The 20,417-nt window shown below is 39.2% G+C and overlaps 1 protein-coding gene across 8 annotated transcripts in view; it reads left to right on the top strand.

Moving 5' to 3' along the window:
* SIRT1 (sirtuin 1) overlaps positions 1 to 20,417 on the top strand; it is a 63,708-nt gene that overhangs the window by 19,765 nt on the left and 23,526 nt on the right. For 5 of the 8 annotated variants that reach the window (XM_060642628.3, XM_060642624.3, XM_060642623.3 and 2 more), the window contains 3 exons: positions 11,544 to 11,684; positions 17,150 to 17,652; positions 19,059 to 19,175. In XM_060642628.3, coding sequence (XP_060498611.2) covers positions 11,665 to 11,684; positions 17,150 to 17,652; positions 19,059 to 19,175 — 640 coding nt within the window. In that variant the 5' untranslated portion in view covers positions 11,544 to 11,664. Of the gene's footprint in view, positions 1 to 11,543; positions 11,685 to 17,149; positions 17,653 to 17,715; positions 17,952 to 19,058; positions 19,176 to 20,417 lie in introns of those variants that run through there. The other 3 variants (XM_060642632.3, XM_060642629.3, XM_060642633.3) reach the window with 2 other exon arrangements.

The raw sequence follows: 20,417 nt of genomic DNA, 5'->3' as shown, positions 1-20,417 counted from the left end.
AGAGAGAAACAGAGAGAGCATGCCAGCAGGGGAGGGGCAGAGAGAGAGGGAGACAGAGGATCTGAAGTAGGATGTTTGCTGTCAGTGCAGAGCCCTATGTGGGGCTCCAACTCATGAACCATGAGATCATGACCTGAACCAAAATCAAGAGTCCAAGGCTTGACTGACTGAGCCACCTAGGCACTGCTAAATTTTTTAATTTTTTAAAAAATTTAAGCATAGCTGACACACAATGTGACACACATTACACTAATGCAATTAGTTTCAGGTGTACCAGATAGGGATTCAACAAGTTTGTATGTTACATTATCCTCACCACAAGTATGGCTCTTAAAAAATGTTCTTACAATAGTTATCACAGTGCATTTGAACATAATTTCTTGTTGAGAAATGAAGACATTTTCTGAAAGAAAGTAAATCCAATTTTGCTGGTTAGATTGATAATGAGGACTAGCTTTGAAACTTCTTTATGTGTTGGGAATTTTCTATACCTATACTGACCAACACAGTAGGCTTTACCCATGTGTAGCTAAGGTTAACTGTGGAATTGAATTTTTTTAAGTTTATTTGTTTATTTTGAGAGAGAGAGAGCGTGCACACACACATGCCAGCAGGAGAGAGAGAGAATCCTCTGCAGGCTCTGTGCTGTCAGCGCAGGGCCTGATGCAGGGCTCAGACTCATGAACAATGAGATCATGACCTGAGACAAAATCAAGAGTTGGATGCTCAACCAACTGAGCCAACCAGGTGCCCCTGGAATTGAATGTTTAATTTAATTTAATTTAATTTTTTTGAGGGAGAGAGTGCACAGGGGGTAGGGGGAGGGAGATGGAAGAGAGAGAAACCCAAGCAGGCTCCCTGCGGTCAGTGTGGGAGCCTGATTCCACAAACAGTGAGATCATGACCTGAGCCAAAATCAAGGGTCAGACATTTAACCGACTAAGCCACCCAGGTGCCTCACAGGAGAAAGAGAATTCCAAGCAGGCTCCATGCTCATTGTGGAGCCCAACACAGGGCTCCATCTCACCACAGTGAGATCGTGACTTAACCTGAAATTAAGAGTCAGACATTTAACTGACTGAGCTACTCAGGTGGCCTGATTTTTCAATTTTAAAGTTAAAAACCAAAACAGTGTAAATTTTATTATATTTTTGAAATGATGATATTCTATATATTGATCTCAATGAAATACATTTTTAAATTCATTTTACCAGTCTCCTTTAACTTTTTTTAGTGTGGCTACTGGAAAAATTAGAATTATGTATGTGACTCACATTCTGTTTCTGCTGGACATCACTGTTCTGTACGTTGTCTGAACTAAATCTGGAACTTCAATGTTTCAACAAAAATATATTCAGACTATTTGATAAGATAAAAGACTGTTACCAAAAATGTTGTATAGAATTTAACAATATTTAATATTCTAACCTTTCCTTATTAAACAAGGTACCTCTAATAGAAGAAGATCGGATACAATTTGCTAAACTTTCTCACAAAATGAGAAAGTGAATGACTCTAATAACTGAGTAACAATTTTTTTGGGGGGAGTCAGGTATTTTCTAATTCTTTCCTACCAAAATCCAAAGGAAGAACTAATACAATTGGTAGCTCTTTGATCATTAAGAATAATTTTTGAAAATAGAAAATTATGTGATTTTTGGTATATAACTAGGAAGAAGTTCAAAGAATTGAATGGCAGCAATAACAAAATTTCTTCCATTTATGTCTACCCATATATGTGGACAAGGTTTCTCAGAGCTGATTGATGTTGAATCTGTCTCATTCTAGTAATAACTAATATTCATTCACAGATACTTAAGCTAATTGAAAAAAATTTTAAGTCCCATTCGTGTCAATAAGATATGCAATTCTGGGCTGCCTGGGTGGCTCAGTTGGTTGGGCATCTGATTTCGGCTCAGGTCATGATCTCACACTCCATAAGTTCAAGCCCTGCATCAAGCCCTGTGCTGACAGCTCAGAGCCCCTCCCCTCCTCATGTTCTGTCTCTCTCTTTCTCTCCTTTAAAAGTAAATAAACATTAACAAAAAATTTTTTAAAAAGATATGCAATTCCAATAAAATTTTTTTCTTTCTTTTTTTTTTTTTAAGTTTATTTATTTTGAGAGAGAGAATCACAGGCAGGCTCTACATTGTCAGCACAGCGCCCCACACAAGACTTGAACTCACGAACCATGAGATCATGACCTGAGCCAATATCAAGAGTTGGTCCCTCAACTGACTGAGCTACCCAGGCACCCTAAATTTTATTTTTTCTTAATAATTATTTATCATAATTATATTAATGTTATTTTAATCAATTGTATAATAGTAATAATGGTAACAATATCTCAATCCAGAAGAAATGTTTTTAACACTCAGGTGGTTTTTTAAATGAAATTATATGTATCAGTATATATAGTACAAAGGTGTGATATGTGATCAATAAAAGACTTCAAGAGGGGTGCCTGGGTGGCTCCGTTGGTTAAGCATCTGACTTCAGCTCAGGTCATGATCTCACAGTTCATGAGTTTGAGCCCCGCGTCGGGCTCTATGCTGACAGCTCAGAGCCTGGAGCCTGCTTTGGATTCTATGTCTCCCTCCCTCTCTCTCTGCCCCTTCTTCCCCCTCTCTCTCTCTCAAAAATAAACAAACATTAAAAACATTTTTTAAATAAATAAAACACTTCAGGAGTTCTGGTACTGGGCCAAGATAGAGTAATCCCGCTACAGCCTATCTTTCTCAATGATTACAACTAAAAACTCTGGACAAAATACATAAAGCAACTATTTAAGGACACTTAAAACATAGTAGCAGATAGATTGAGGAGGGGAACCAAAGCTGAAGAAAAACACATACAGTTTCCCACATTTTCCTCTTTTTTCTCTTTGTTTTGACTCAAAGACAGCCACATAACTGTATATAACTGTACAGTTGATACAGGTATCAAAAACCCCTAGAGAAATCCTACATTTCTGGTCAGAAGAGCAGGAAAGGGGTTCCTATAAGCAAGAGAGTATGGAGCAATCCTCCTTGTTGTTTTTTTCTTTTGCCTTACCCCAAGGACAACCCCAGTCACAGAGCTGTATTGTGGTGGCAGTGGCACAGGCATTTAAAATCCCAGTGAGAAACCTTTCAGTCCAGAGGAACTAAGATAAAGTGAACCTGTGATCTGAAAGAGTGTGTGTGTGTGTGTGTGTGTGTGTGTGTGTGTGTGTGTGTGTAGGGAATCCCCCTTATGTTTTTCTTTCTTTTCTCTCATTGCTTTGCCCCAATGTTGGTCCCAATCATGCAGAATTATGTGACAGCTAAACCTCCAAGACAAAGCTCATTTTTCTAGTCAGAGAACTAAAGAAGGGGACTGTGATAGCTGGAGAGTGCGGGGAAAATCTGAATATGGGAGAGGTGGAGAAGAGACTCCCTTATTTCTGATTAATAAAAGTGATAAACCTCTGGCAATACTGACAAGAAAAATAGGAGAAGACACAAATTATCATTAACAGTAATGAAAGAGGGGAAACATTACTACAGACTCTATAGACATCCAAAAGATAATGACAATACTGCAAGCAAGTCCCATAAATCAAATTACCAAGAGAAATAGACCAATTCTTTGAAGGACACAAAGAACCAAAACTCACATAAGAAGAAATAGATAACCTGCATAATTCTATATTTATTAAAGACATTGAATTTGTAAAAATCCTCCAACAAAGAAAATTTCAGTCTAGCAAACATTTAAGGAAGAAGTAATACCAGTAAATAGAAGGGAATACTTTCCAACTTATATTAGGAATCCTGTATTACTCTGATTTCCCAAACCAGAGAAAGAGTACAAGAAATTAAAGCAACAGATCAGTATCATTAATGAACATAGATGAAACAATCTTCCACAAAACATTAGCAAATGAAATCTAGTAGGAGTTATCCTGGGAATGCAAGGCTGGCTCAACACTCAAAAATCAACCAATGTAACTCATCATTTCAACAGACTAAGGAATAAAAGGTACATGATCATCTCAATAGGTGCAGAAAAATCATTTAACAATTCAACATTTATTTATGATTTTAAAAAAATCTCAGCAAACTATGGATAAAAGGAACTTTCTCCTGAAAGAGAATGTCTACAAAACATTGCAGCTAATATACATAATAGGAAAGACTGAATGCTTCTTCCTTATATCTGAAGAAGGCAAGGATGTCTGCTCTTATTCACATTAAACATTTTATTGGAAATTATAACCAGTGCAATGAAGCAAGAATAAGAAAAGACATATAGATTTGAAAAGAAAGAATAAAACTATCTCTCTTCTCAGACAATATGATTGTCTATGTAGACATCAAGGAATCTACAAAAAAGCTCCTAGCTCCTAACTTATTAGTTAATAAGTAAGTTTAGTAAAGTCACAGATTATTAGGTTAATATTAAAAATCAAGTGTATTTTTATATTCTAGGAATGAACAATTAGAATTTAATATTTTTAAAACTACTGGAGCACCTGGGTGGCTCAATTGGTTAAGCGTCCAACTTTGGCTCAGGTCATGATCTCATGAGTTTGAGCCCTGCATCGGGCTCTGTGCTAACAGCTCAGAGCCCAGAGCCTGCTTCAGATTCTGTGTCTCCCTCTTTCTCTCTCTCTCTACCTCTCCTCTGCTCCAGCTCTGTCTCTCTCTGTCTCAAAAAATAAACATTAAAAAAAATAAAAAATTTTAAAGTACCATTCAAAACAATAAATAAAAATTAAAAAATAAAAAAGTAACCACTTACAATAGTACCCCAAAAATATAATCTCTAGGTATAAGTCTAACAAAATATGTGCAGGATCTATATACTGAAAGCTACAAAACACTGATGGAAGAAATTAAAGTCTAAATAAATGGGGAGATATGCTATGTGAGAATATTAGAACATTTAGTATTGTTATGATATTGATTCTCTCCAAATTGAACTATGGATTCAATGTGATCACAGTCAAAATTTCAGCCTGGTTTTTTAGATATATATGGGCAAGCTTAATATAAAATTTTATATGAACAGGCAAAGGAATTAGAATAACCCAAGCAATTTTGTAGAAGAGCAAAGTTGGAGGGCTGCTACTACCAGATTTTTTATAAAATGTTTCTTTATTTTGAGAAAGAGAGTGCCTGCTCATGTGCGAGAGGTGGAGGGGCAGAGGGTGAGGGAGATAGAGAATTCCAAGCAGGCTCCATGCTCAGCACAAAGCCTGATGCAGAGCTGGATCTCACAACTGTGAGATCATGACTGTGAGATCATCACCTGAGCCAATATCAGGAGTCAGACACTTAGCCAACTAAGCCACCCAAGCACCCCTGCTACTATCAGATTTTAAGATTTAGTATAAAGTTATACAATCAAGATAGCATACTATTGGTGAAAGACATATGCATCCATGGAACGGGATCAAGATCTAAAAGAGACCCACACAAAACCCACAACTGATTTTTGACAAATGTGCAGAGTCAACTCAACAGAGAAAGACAGTATTTTCTAGCAGTAGTGATGGAACAACTAGATATCCATAGGCAAACAATAAGAAAACAAAAACAAAAGGCACTTTGACCGATACTTCATATACTTTATACAAAAACTAGCCCAAAAGAAGTGGACAGAAATGTAAAGTTACAACCAAAAAACTTATGGAAGAAAAATATAAGAAAATATTTGTGGCCTTGGGTTAAGCAAAGAGTTATTAGATATAATACCAACAGCAAAATTCACAAAAGAAAAAATTGATAAATTGATCTTCGTTAATATTAACCTCTGCTCTGTAAAGAAAGGGATCTGGTTAAGAGAATGAATGACAGGCTGCAGACTGGGAGAAATATTTGCAAATCACATATCCAACAAAGGACTTTAATCCAAAATATGTAGGGAATTTACAAGACACAACAAAACCTTATGACAAAAGAACCAAGAATATGCAGTAGGTAAAGGATAGTCTCTTCAGTAAATGGTGTTGGGCAGGGCACCTGGATGGCTCAGTCGGTTAAGTGTCTGACTTCAGCTGAGGTCATGGTCTCATGGTTCATGTGTTCGAGCCGAGTTGGGGTCTATGCTGACAGCTCAGAGCCTGGAGCCTGCTTCAGGTTCTGTGTCTCCCTCTCTCTGCACCTCCCCCTCCTGTGCTCTGTCTCTCTCTCTCTCTCTCAAAAATAAATAAACCTTAAAAATAAGAAAATGGTATTGGAAAACTGGACATTCACATTCAAAAGAGTAAAGCTGGACCACTATCTTTTACCATATACAATTATCAACTCAAAATGGATTAAAGACTTGAACATAAAACCTAAAATCATAAACTTCCTAGAAGAAAACATAGGGAGTAAACTCCTAGACATCAGTCTTAGAGATGATTTTTTTGAATTTGACACCAAAGCAAAAGCAATAGAAGCAAAAATAAACAAGTGGCACTACATCAAACTAAAAACTTTCTGAATAGCAAAGGAAAGCATCAATGAGATGAAAAGATAACCTACAGAATATGAAACACTATTTGTAAATCACATATTTGATAAAAGGTTAATATCCAAAATATATATTAAAAAAAAACTCAGACAACTCAAAAGAAAACAAACAATCCAATTAAAAACTCAGCAGAAGATCTGAATAGACATTTTTCCAAAAAGGACATACAGATGGCTAACAGAAATATGAAAAGGTGCTCAGCGTCACTAATCAACAAGGAAATGCAAATTAAAACCACAATGAGATATCACCTCACACCTGTTAGAATGACTGTCCTCGAAAAGATAAGAGGTGCACCTGAGGGGCTCAGTTGGATGAGCATCTGACTCTTGATTTTGACTCAGATCATGATCTCACGGTTTGTGAAATCGAGCCTCCCTTGTTGGGCTCCATGTTGACAGCTCAGAGCCTGCTTGAGATTCTCTCTGTTCCTCTCTCTTCTCCTCCCCACTCATGCTCTCTCTCTCTCTCTGAAAAAAAGCAAGTAAACATTTAAAAATAAATAAATAAATAAATAAATAAATAAAGATAAGAGATATTAAGTGCTAGGAAGGATGTGGAAAAGGGAACCCTTGTGTATATTGTGGGAATGTAGCTACAATGGAAAACAGTATGGAGGCTCCTCAAGAAAATAAAAATAGAATAACCAAATAATCCAGCAATTTCACTCTGGGAATTTATGCAAAGAAAATGAAATCACTATCTTGAAAGATATCTGCACCCGCCATATTCACTGCAGCATTATTTATAGTAGCCAAAACATGGAAACAACCTAAGTATCCATCGATGGATGAATGGATAAAGAAAATGTGAAATATGATATATGTGAAATATTGTTCAGCCATAAAAAAGAGGGAAATCCTGCCACTTGCAACAACATGGATGAACCTTGCGGGCATTATACTAAGTGAAATAAGTCAGACAGAAAAAGATTAATATTGTATGATTTCAGGGGCACCTGGGTGGCTCAGTTGGTTAAGCGTCTGACTTTGGCTCAGGTCATGATCTCATGGTTCATGGGTTCGAGCCCCTCATTGGGCTCTGTGCTGACAGTTCAGAGCCTGGACTATGCTTTGAATTCTGTGTATCTCTCTCTCTCTCTCTCTCTGCCCCTCCCTCACTCATGTGGGCCCACATGCGCACATGTGTGCACTCTCTCAAAAATAAATCAATATTTTAAAAAATATTGTATGGTTTCATTTATATGTGGAATCTAAAAACAAAAAAAAACCAAATGCATTAAAACATTTTGATGGTTGCCACAGGCAGGGGGTGGGTGAAATGGATGAAGATGATCAAAAGACACAAATTCCAGTATGAATCCTAGGGATGTAATGTACAGTATGGTGACTTTAGTTAATGTAACTGTATTATATATTAAAAAATTGCTAAAAAAGTAAGGCTAAATACATATGTGTAAAATTTTGTAGTTATGTGTGGTGGTGAATTAACTAAATTCTGGTAATCATTTTGCAATATATTTATCTATCAAATCATTATGTTGTACAACTAAAACTAATACAATGTTATACGTAAATTATAGTTCAGTAGAAAAAAAAGGAAAAAAAGAAAACAAACAGTGCAATGCAAAGTACAAGATTGTGGGGCGCCTGGGTGGCTCAGTTGGTTAGGCGTCCGACTTCGGCTCAGGTCATGATCTCATGGTTCGTGGGTTCGAGCCCCGCATCCGGCTCTGTGCTGACAGCTCAGAGCCCAGAGCCTGTTTCAGATTTTGTGTCTGCCTCTCTCTTTGCCCCTCCCCCACTCATGCTCTGGCTCCCTCTGTCTCAAAAATAAATCGACATTAAAAAATTAAAAAAAAACCCAAAGTACAAGAATGATAAATTAGTCTGCATTAAAACTAATGCTTCTGTTCATCAAAAGACACCATTAAAGAGGTGGATGCATTTGGTGAAAAGCTAATAGGAAACTTTATAAAGTTATAATGAATGGATCCAGCTGACGAACTGGCCATGTAGCTAGATTTCATTAAATGCTTGTCATGGTCTTCTGTTTGCCCTCCACTCCATTCTGTCACCTTGAATGATAAAATTTCCCAGGATTCCTTGTGTGTAGCCACTTGACTATTCCCAGACAGTTGAATGGGAGAAGTAGTAGCATCATTTCCAGGACTGGCCCATAAAACCTTTCAACAGATGTTACTTAATTTCCTTTGCCTGTCCAATGGCAAAGCTACAAGACAAAAGGGACAAGGGTCTCTTGGCCACTTTTTAATGGAAAGCTGACCCCAGAAGCCATCAGATGAAAAACACCCATGTAGGATTGTTGTGTGAATGAGAAGTAAACTTTTGCTGTATTTAGCCATTGAAATCTCTGGATGATTATTACAGCAGCTAGTCTACCCTACCACAACTCTGACAGTGGCTTTTTTACTGTGTTCCTTGGGGACCCTAAATCTTCTTAATGATGCCTTGAGGGATGTGGTAGAAACTTAGGGAGCCTATTTCAATCAGAACAACCCTCCTTTTATATATTTAAGACATATAATGTATGACATAAGAACACACACATATGATACATAATGATGCACATGGTGAAGACTTCAAAAGGCACAAAGTGTTCTACAGTAAAAAAAAGTCTTTATTTTTGAGGGAGAGAGAAAGAGAGAGAAGCAGGGGAGAGGAGCAGAGGGAGAGGGAGCGAATCTCAAGCAGGCTCCACACTCAGTGCAGAGCTGGACATGGGGCTCAATCCCATGACCGTGAGGTCATGACCTGAGCCAAAATCAAGAGTTGGACACTTAACTGACTGAACCACCCAGGCACATGCCCCACTACGCCCCCCACCTCTCCCACCCCTGCCTCACCTGCAAAATCTTTCACCTTTGTCTTCCAGTCTCCCATTTGCATGCCCTAGGAGCAAGTTCTGTTACCCATTTCCTGAGTTTAAGTGACAATTCATATACATATAAACAATATGTACTGGTTGTATGTTTAACCAATTCCTTCTTAATGGCAAATTAGTGTATTTCCAATCTTTTGCTAATATAAACCATGGCACAATAAATACTCTTGAATAAAAGTCATTTTACACATATGCAAGTATGTGTATCTATAAAAATGGATTTCTAGTATTAGAATTGCCAGATTAAGAGGTATATGCATTTTACATTTTGATTAACAGTGCCAAGTTGCTTTCCATAGGGTTGTACTAATTTCCATTTTTACTATTACTGTACAACTGGGTCTGGCTCTGCACATTCTTTTCAATGCAGCATATGATCAAATTTTGGTTCCTTACTACCTTGATAATGTGAAAAACGGCATCTCATTGTAAATTAGTGAGTGTTTCTCTTTTCATGAGTGAGGTTTTATATCTTTCACATGTTTAAAAGCCACGTGCATTCCCTTTTCTGTGAACCAAACTCTTCATTTTCAACTGGCTATCAATCTTTTCCTTATTGATTGGTGTGAGTCCTTTAAATGTTAAAGGAAATGGATCTACATTATATAATAGGGTTAAGATCATTCAATAGATAAATTCAGCTGCTAAAACCAAAGTTTGAAAATCACCGCCTATGCTGCTTTTTAACATGGCCTTGCTAATAAAAACTTTCCCCTCATTCCCTTGGGAATCTTTGTCAGTTAGAGTCCCATCCAGTACCACTTGCCCTGTGGTTGAAACTCTAGGACAGACTTTCTCAACTGTGGCACTGCTGATGTTTTGGCTGGAAAATTCTTTGTTAGGGGCTGCCCTCTGCATCGCAGAATGTTGAGAAGTATGACTGGCCTCTATCTGCTAAATGTCAGTTGTACCTTCCCTACGTCCCCCACTAAAAAATGTCTTCAGGGGCGCCTGGGTGGCTCGATTGGTTAGGTGTCTGACTCTTGATTTCTGCTCAGGTCATAATCTCACGGTTCATGCATCTGGCTGCATCTGGCTCTGCACTGGCAGTGAGAAGCCTGCTTGGGTTTCTCTCTCTCCATTTCTCTCTGCTCCTTCCCAGCTCGTGCACACATACTCACTCTCTTGCTCTCTCTTTTTCAAATAAATAAACAAGAAAAAAATGTCAAAAATCCTCTGGAGGGTAGGGGAGCAAAATTGCCCCAGTTGAGAACCACTGGTCTAGGACTTTATATAGCTGGTGGAAGGCAGGCCACATTATCAGCCTATCTATTTGCTTTAGTTTGGACATCCCACACATCTCCCCAAATGGTGTTTGATAATATATAGAATACTAAGTTCTGTATGGAAGTACAACACTTGTATTATAAACTGATCAAAAAGACTAAATAATATACATGAAACCATAAAAGAATAACATCTGCTAAACTTGTGGTTATACCTTGGAAATTTAAAAAGAAGTAGTTTAAGACAGGCAAGTCAGCTACCACTTAAGCCTCATAGGGTTGGAGGGGCTTGAGGAGACCCCAGAATCCAGATTCTAGCCCTCAGACTGTAGTTTCAAAAAATGGATCCTCTTTTCCTTTATGTATATATATGTGTATATATGTATATGTATGTATATATGTATATATATATATATATATATATACACACACACACACACATATATATATTCTCATTTTAATATATGAAATTTTAGCAAGAAACATTTATTGATGTGTCCCTAACCCTTGTATCTATGCCTACCTCCTCTATCAGGGATATTAAAATGTTAACATTTTGACATTAACTTTCCATACTTTTTCCAAGTCTCTACCGCCATATCTGTATAGAGGTTTGTATATACGTATTTAGGGGTCTTATTTTTTATTTATTTATTTTTTTAAGTAGCCTCCATGCCCAGCACAGAGCCCAAAATGGAACTTGAACTCATGACCCTAAGATCAAGACTTGAGCTGAGATCAAGAGTCAGATGCTTTACTGACTGAGCTACCCTGGCACCCCCTATAGGGATTTTAAAAATAATAAAAAAGTGGGTATTTGTTAAATAATAGAAAAGGTCATAGTATACACATTTTTGTGCAACTTGCTTTGTCACAGTACATCATAAACATTTTTTGAGATCAGTTATAGATCATTTTAATGGTTGAATAATATGCCATAGTAAGTGTATAGCATAATTTGATCAACAGGTTTCCTACTGAAGACATCTGGATTGTTTCTTTTTTTTTCTTTTCCTTCAACATCAATACCATAATAAACATTCTTGCATTCATGGCCTTACATATTCATACTTTTATTTTGTTAAGATAAATGGAATTTTGGATTGAAAGGTATGTATATATTTATAGTTTTAATAAATATTCCAGATTACTTTCCAACACTATAATAGCAATGTATGAGAGTATTAGTTCCCCCATATCCTGGTAAGCAATAGATGGCAATAATAAAATTTGTTTTGTGTTTGCCTATGTAAGAAATGAAAAATGGGTACCTCATTGTTTTACTTGCATATCTGTGACTACTAATAAATTTAAGCATATTTTAAATTTTTATGTAGTCAAATATGCATTTTATTTTTTAACTTAATTTTTTTATTTAATTTAATTTTTTTGGTGGAGCATATGGGGAAATACAGATTTTATATGGCTTCTGTCGTGGGGTGCCTGGGTGGCTCAGTTGGTGAAGCATCTGACTTTTGATTTTGGCTCAGGTCATGATCTCACAGTTTGTGAGTTCAAGCCGCGCATCGAGCTCTGTGCTGACAGTGCACAGTGTGCTTGGGATTCTCTGTCTCCCTCTCCTCCTCACCCCCAGACCCCCCAAAAAATAAAGTTTTAAGACAAACAAATAAATAAATGGCTCCTGTCCTAGTTAAGTTCTTTCTTCATACAGAATTATATGATATTCTTATTGTATTTTTTAATTTAGATCCTTGGCCCACTTAGAATTTATTTTTTTATCTACTTTGAGGTAGGAATCTATATTTTTCCACATTAGTAACTAGTTTTGTCAATACCATTTTTTTTAGAACACAAAGAGTTGGTACTAACTCCTCTAATAAATTGTAGTCATATGAGACTGATATTAAAGCTATAAAGTCAGTTTATTTGTTTATATAAATAGAACTGCAAAGTCAGCCAGAATATAAATGTTGACTCTTCAAACATTGTCTCCCCAATGGGAAATTCTATATGGAAACCAAATTACTGTTGAAGACTGCTCAGGGGACTTAGTACTAAAAAGCAAGTAAAAAATCTTAGTGACTAGTATCAGAAGTCTATGACAGGCTTTGATATAGTAAAAAATATTTTGTCTTTCTCCTCAGTTCCTGACACAGAACTCTGTAAAACCTTGGAATTTCCTGAGTGATAAGAGTGTTTTTTGGTTATTCATAATGAGCCCCTTTCCATCACTTCTGAGTTCATGCTAATGATGTAGTTCTTGAGTTGGGACCCTCAGATAGCCTCAAGATGGGGCTGGTCACCAGAAAGATAAAGTGATTAGAGGGTGGGAACTTTCAGCCCACTCTAGACCTCCAAATACAGGGGCTGGGGTGTGCTGGAGATTGAGCTCTATGAAAACTCTTGAAGGGATGCCCATGTGGCTCACTCGGGTAAGCATCCAACTCTTGATTTTGGCTCAGGTCATGATCTCAGGTCATGGTTTGTGGGTTTGATCCCCGAGTCAGGTTCTGCTCTGACAGAGTGGAGCCTGCTTGGGATTCTCTCTCTCTCTCCTGTCTCTCTCTGCCCCTCCCCACCTTCTCAAAATAAGTAAATAAACTTAAAAAAAAAAAAAACAACTCTTGAACAATAGAGAGATCTTCCAAATTGGTGAGCACACCCACATCCTGAGAGGGTGGTGCACTTCAACTCCATAGGGACAGAAGCTACTATGCTCAGGACCTTTCTGCACCCTGCCCTCAGTACCTCTTTTTTTATCTGGCTCTTCATTTGTATCCTTTGTAAGGATACAGAAGATATGTTTACTTTGTAAATGTAAGTAATGTGTCTTCCTGACTTCTGTGAGCTATTCTAGGAAATGATTGAATTTTAGGAGGGTATCATGGGAACACCCATTTTATAGTTAGTCAAAAGTACAGGAGTTCTAGGACTTGTACTGGCATCTGAACTAGGGGCAGTCCTGTAAGACTGAGCCCTTAAGCTGTAAGGTCTTTACTAACTCTGGGTAGTTAGTGTCAGGATTGAGTTGAATTATTGAACACCCATTTGGTGTCTGAAGAATCAGAGAACTGAAAAACACCTCATAGGTCAGTACACCTATGTTCATCTTGTCAAACAAGGTACCACCAATCTCATGTCATGTTTCACAGACTTTCTCACCTGAACTGTGCTGGGGACAAACTGAATTTCTTCCCTTGCTTCTTGCCTTTTTTCTTTTCTTTTTTAGACCCACACTGCCCATCATCCTTCATTCAATAATTCTTTTCCTACGTGGAAATATTAATTTCCATTCTTCATTTATTCTTTCATTCAATAAATATATGTGCCAGTTACTCTAATAAAAAGCTGATAATGGGGCACTTGGGTGGCTCAGTAGGTGGAGCGTCTGACTTCAGTTCTGTTCATGATCTCACTGTTTGTAGAGTTCAAGCCCTATTTCGGGCTCTGTGCTGACAGCTCAGAGCCTGAAGCCTACTTCAGATTCTGTGTCTCCCTCTCTCTCTGCCCCTTCTCCTCTCTCTCTCTCTTTCTCTCAAAAATAAACATTTTAAAAAAATTTTTAAAAAGGTAATGATACAGAGCTGAACCAGATGGACAAAATTCCTGCTCAAGTTGGGGGAGACCATCAATAAAACATAGAGAAAAATAAACTAACAAATAAATAGGGGATAATGTATTGAATAAGGAATAGAGAAGATTGTTTTAGGGAAGGACGCACAGGCAAAAAAGTATGACAAATATATGGCAGACATGTATGTGTTTAAGTGCTTTCAGAGTTATTTTCTACATATATAAGCAAATACATATATATGGTCTCCCTTCCACACTCCTCCTTCTATTTTTTCACAAATAGCATTATATTATACACACTGTTCTACATTGTACACTGTGCAGCTTAGAGATCATCCCATATGAAAACTTAAAGAGCTTCCTCATTTAAAAAAAAATGGCTTCCTAAAATGATAAATTCAAGTTAAAGTATACTAATGCTAAAAATATTTATAAGAAGGTGAAGGCCAGATTCAGGTAACATTTGAAAAACTGAATGCAAACTTGCAAGCTTTAAGGACTATGACTTGAATTTCAGACAAGTAGTTCTCAACTACTGGTAGGCCAGAAGTCTAGTTGAAAGGGTTTTGTTTTGTTTTTAATACCACTTGTGTCTCATTTATCCTACCTGTCATGTATACTGCTTTCTGATATTTCAGCATAGTGGCAACCATATTGATCACATAGCATTTCATAAATATCAGCAAGTGTCTTTGATGTACAATATACATAAATGAATGATTGAATTAATAGGTAATGGATGTCCATAAGCTTACAAATGCCTTTCTCACAAAAAGCTGACAATTTTCTCTCAAAACTTTTAATTTTTTTCATGTTTATCTATTTATTTTGAGAATGAAAGAGGGAGAGCATGCACAGGGGAGGGTCAGAGAGAGGGAGAGAGAGAATTCCAAGCAGGCTCTACACTGTCAGTACAGAGCCAACACCAGGCTTGATCTCACAAACCATGAGATCATGCATGACCTGAGCTGAAATCAAGAGTTGGACACTTAACCGACTGAGCCACCCAGGTGCCCCTCAATTTTTAAAAAAATGTTTTTTAATGTTTGTTCATTTTTTTTGAGAGAGAGAGACAGAGTGTGAGTGGGAACGGGGCAGAGAGAGAGGGAGATAGAGAATCTGAAGCAGGCTCCAGGCTCTGGGTTGTCAGCACAGAGCCTGATGTGGAGCTCAAACTCTTAAATTCAAGAAGCTCGAGATCATGACCTGAGCCAGTCAGATGCTTAACCAACTGAGCCACCCAGGTGCCCCTCAAATTTTTTAAAAAGATAAACTGTTTTCCTTATTTTGTAGGTGTTTTTGTTTTTAAGTGATCTCTACACCCAAGGTAGGGCTAGAACTCACATCCCTGAGATTAAGAGTCACATGCTCTACTGACTGAGCCAGCCAGGCACCCCAATCTTTCTCTCAATTTTGATGGGATACTGACTCTCAACATTTCATATACTACATCTCAGCAGTGTGGTTGAGAATCAATTTATGAACTATTTTGCAGGTTAAGATGGAGAAAGTAGGGAGAGAGCAGGACCAAGAATGTCAGCCAGGAAGGGTGAGGTGTCTATGTAGTTAGGAATTGGAGAGAGTGTAGGAGGGAAGGGAAGGACAACAGGATTTGGTCACCGATTGGTTAGAGGGCATCAATCTAAAGGAACACATCAAATATGATTCCTAGGCTTTAAGGACAAAAGAGATTACTTTCAGAAATGAAAAGTCAGTAGTTGTAGACAAAGTTTCTCAGTTTAATTTGAAGTGCAATGGCTTTTGGATTTAGATGGGGCCTTAGTGATACACTTACAACATTCTAATTTTTTTTTTTAAGGTTGAAGAAACAACTTAGGTTGTTTGCCTAAATAATTGGCCCAGTATAGGTAGGCCCCCATGGTAAACTTCAGGTATGATTTACTATAAACTTGGAGCAGTCCTTTAAGCAGTTCTAATGCCATACTGCAGGGGCAGATGCCCTACCAACCATTGGCTCCAGATCTGCCATGTATTATAGGAGTCATTAGTTAAGGCTAGATATGGAGGGACAGGCTCCTGGAATTTCAGGGAAGGTGGAAAGTAGAGGGGCTTCTTGTATGCAAAGAGCTACATTATTTGTTTGTGTAAGGAACTAATATTTTTGAGCCACTAGGTACTCCTCACTTTACATCTATCTTGTTCAATTCTCATAACCCTGCGAATAAGAAATTACCATACTAAAGATGAGAATATTGCGTTTACAAAGGCTAAATTGCTGAAGCTAGTAGGCAAGAATCGCAAATTCCAACCCAAATTCAGAAGTGTATACGGGCCCAACTCATGCTCATTCTGCTCTTTCCATACGGCCCACTGGGCTTAATACACTCAGAGAAGGTAATTCACACTTTTGGAGCCAAGCTGGGGTCAGAAAGCAGACATGCTAACCTCCAACCCCCCCCCCCCCCCCCAAGTCAGAGGTTTTTCATGGGGGACATATGCCTTTAAGTATTTGACAATCTACACCACCGTATACATGCGATGAAGAGAAGGGGGGAAAGCAGTCAGCTAAACATTCTGTGTTTAGGAAGAAAAAGGAGCTAAGAGCAGCTATCAGAAGGGTGTGAAGAAAGTGCGGAGTGAACTGCGTCTTTTTCCCTCTACTTAACGCTGGTTAACGAGACTATCCAGTGTAATTCACGAAGCTAAGCCTTGGCCAGCTTCATTCCTTATCGCCTCTCAAGAACGAAGTTTTAAACCTTTATCTTAAATATAGAAAGACTAAGGCAAGCAAGGTGTGCACTTCAGACTTAAGTGGAAACGCATAGGGTGAACCAAAACTAGGGCCACCCCTGAGGCAGTGATTTGAGGACAGTTTTGAAAATAAGTTGGGAAACGGGAGAGTTTGGCTGCGAGAAGCGCTTGCCGCAGAGGGGTGGGGCCGAGTTTCCTCCCAGCCCACGCCGCCTCCGCCCGCCACGTGACCCGCCGTGTTGTGGTCCGGCCCGCGTGGGTGGCGGGAGCGGCGGGAGGGCGGGGGCGAAGAGGGCCGGGTCACGTGACGGGGTTTAAATCTCCCGCAGCCCGAGCCGCGGGGGCGCCAGTGCCGCGAGTCGAGCGGGAGCAGAGGAGGCGAGGGAGGAGGGCCAGAGAGGCAGTTGGAAGATGGCGGACGAGGCGGCGCTCGCCCTTCAGCCCGGCGGCTCCCCCTCGGCGGTGGTGGCCGAGAGGGAGGCCGCGTCGCCGCCCGCCGGAGAGCCACTCCGCAAGAGGCCGCGGAGAGACTGTCCAGGCCTGGGGCGGAGCCCGGGCGAGCCCGGTGGGGCGGCCCCCGAGCGTGAAGTGCCGGCGGCGACCGGGGGCTGCCCCGCGGCGGCCGCGGCGCTGTGGCGGGAGGCGGCAGCGGCGGGCGAGGAGCGGGAGGCCCAGGCGGCGACGGCCGGAGAAGGAGACAATGGGCCGGGCCTACAGGGCCTAACCCGGGAGCCGCCGCCGGCCGACGACTTCTACGACGACGACGACGACGACGACGACGAGGGCGAAGAGGAGGAAGAGGCGGCGGCGGCGGCGGCGATTGGGTACCGAGGTGCGCAGGGCGCGGGCGGCTGGGACTGCGCATCCCCTCCTCCCTCTCTTGGGGCCCCTTCGGGTGTGGGGTGAGGAGGTTCTCTGGGGCGGGCCGGGGGCTCAGGGCTGGTTTTGCGGCGTCCCGCTCCCCATCGCGGGCCTCCTTAGCTGCGCGCCTTCGGGGCTGCTGGCCCGGCTGCGGGAGCGGCCCGAGTACTCCCCCCTCCTCTCCCTCTTTCCTTCCCTGCACGGCCCGCCTGGGCGGCCTTGCGCTTTGCGCAGCCGCCGGGCCGCCCAGCTCCCGCAGTTGGTTTTAAAGTAAGTTTCTCTATCCTCTTAACTCTTTTAGCATATTGCCTTTGTTAAACATCGTTCGCTTTTTCACACCCCTTCTCTCCACACTTAAATCTGCAACTTTTGTCTGTCCCTTGCATCGACCTTTTGCAGTTGTGTTTGCAAACTGACACACCTGTGCAGTTGGTAACTTTTTTTTTCCCCTTGAAGGTTTTTATTTTTAAACTTGTTTTAAATTTTCAGGAGCAAAGCTTTTTTCTAAAGCCATAGCCTGCAAAATTTGAAAAGCAAAGGCTATTCTAAAGACATTACCATTCTGTGGTGCAATTAATGCTGGGTATGGAAGCATTATAGTACCTTGAGTACTTAATATAAATAGTACTTTTTTTCTGATTATGTGCTCATGTTTTTTAGAGTAGGTGTAATTGCGTGTGTGTGTGCGCGCGCGCGCGTATCTGTAACCCTGAAACACGAATTGACATTTTTTTGGCATGCTAAAGCAGATAGATGTGTTAGTTTTGTATGTCATGTCATCTTTGAGGGTTTCATTTTTTTGATCGGAGTTGTTTATGTCTTGGATGGATGTTTGTCTTTATCAATAAATCTTACCAGTGGACCATTTGGCCATACCTGAGCATTAAGGTCTGCATTAATAAAACGACCCTTGATTTCAGTAAATACAGTTTAATATGGGAAACTAATAATGATGCAAAGAAATCTTTGTGTCTGGTATTATATAAGAGAAGGGAAAATTATTGTGATTATATTTGAATCACTTGTTAAATTTTTGACAAGTTTCATGCATTCCCATTATTTGTGATCAATCAATTCAGTCCAACTAGATTGCTACTTTTTGTGTTTTGATTAAGTATAATTAACTTACTTCTAGATTTTGATGAACTGAAAGTTGTAGATAATGGGCAGAATCCCTAAAGATGAAGACATACTGTTCCTGTGAATGGTGCAAGCTGACCCAGTAGGCATTTTTTTTTTTTTTTTACATAGTCAGTATGAATGAATGTTCAGTGGTTTATTCAGTGAAAATCTTTACATAATAACTGTTACAGATCTGCATACATTTTAGATTCAGATTGTTTCAGCAGCCTTGCGTTACTTTGGTTTCTTTTGCAGATAACCTTCTGTTTGGTGATGAAATAATCACCAATGGTTTTCATTCCTGTGAAAGTGATGAGGATGATAGAGCCTCACATGCAAGTTCTAGCGACTGGACTCCAAGGCCACGTATAGGTATGATTTCAGATCTTTAGTGAATAGTGTCTTTTTCTTTGTATATCTTGTCTTTTTCTTTGTATATCTTTTTGTGCCAACTGAAAATATAGTTTTCTATACCCTTATAACCTAGTGATGAGGTTCTTAGGTGTTTTCTGAGATTTAGTATCAGCTTATGTTTTTAGGGAAAGTCTAGTGCTTTGTTTTTGTTTTTAAGCCTCTCAAGCCCATGGAAGCTGGCCTCTGGTGTTTTTCAATCAGGTCCTTCTCACACCTTCAATCCTTTTCACTTGTACCCCTCTGTGTGGAGTACTTTTTCTCCAGTTAGAGTATCTTGCTCTCCCTCAAGTCAAATCTGTTCTTTTTTTTTTTTCCCCCCCTCCTTAACACTTACCACTTCTTAACAAAGTCTGTATCTAACTTCTTTATTGTCTTAGTTGCTGTGCTAGAATATAAGCCCCATGGGGGCAGGGATTTTGACTGTTTGGTATAGTGTTTTGTCAGTGCCTAGCACACAGTTTGTGCTTAACAAATATTAAATATGTGGATGAAATGGGAAAGTAATCTGAAATAGAGAACACTATCAGATTTTTATACCAAAGTTATGAGCATCCTGAAAATCTTTCTCTTACTGTGCTCTCATTCTTTCAAAAGTGCCTTGTCTCTTTAAACTAGTGGTGATTAGTTCCTGTTTAGTGTCTGTAATGTTTACTCAAACTAGGAAACTGATGTAAGAAATTTCACAGTAAAAATTATGAATGGTCAAAATATCAATAATGTATGTATCATTTAAAAGATAGTAATTATATATAGATTTCCTGTGGGCTTTAGGGGCTGGTACCTTTACTTTATTGATTTTTAGAACTCTTTTGTACATAACTTCTGTTAATTACCGTGTATTTTTCTAGATCTTAGCTATAGAAATTTGATTTTGGTAGTTTTTTTTTCTTTTTTGTTCTTACTGCTTTTATTCAGTTTTATCATGGAGGTTCTGGCTACTACAATAGACAAAAATAAAAGGAATCTACATTAGGAAGGCAGTTGGAAACCTGTTATTATTTGCAGAAGACATCATATTATCTAAGTAGAAATTTTATGGAAACGTCAAAAACTACTAGAGTTAAATGATTAGAAGAAAGTTGTAGGATATGTCATCATTATTAAAACTCAACTGTATCCCTATATATTAGCAACAGACAATCAGAATTTGAAACTTAGACCTTGATATCATTTGTTGGGGCGCCTGGGTGGCTCAGTCAT

Source organism: Panthera onca, chromosome D2 (genome assembly GCF_046562875.1).
Source record: "Panthera onca isolate mPanOnc1 chromosome D2, mPanOnc1 haplotype 2, whole genome shotgun sequence".
NCBI lineage: Eukaryota > Metazoa > Chordata > Mammalia > Carnivora > Felidae > Panthera > Panthera onca.
This window is presented reverse-complemented; position numbering and strand designations above follow the sequence as displayed.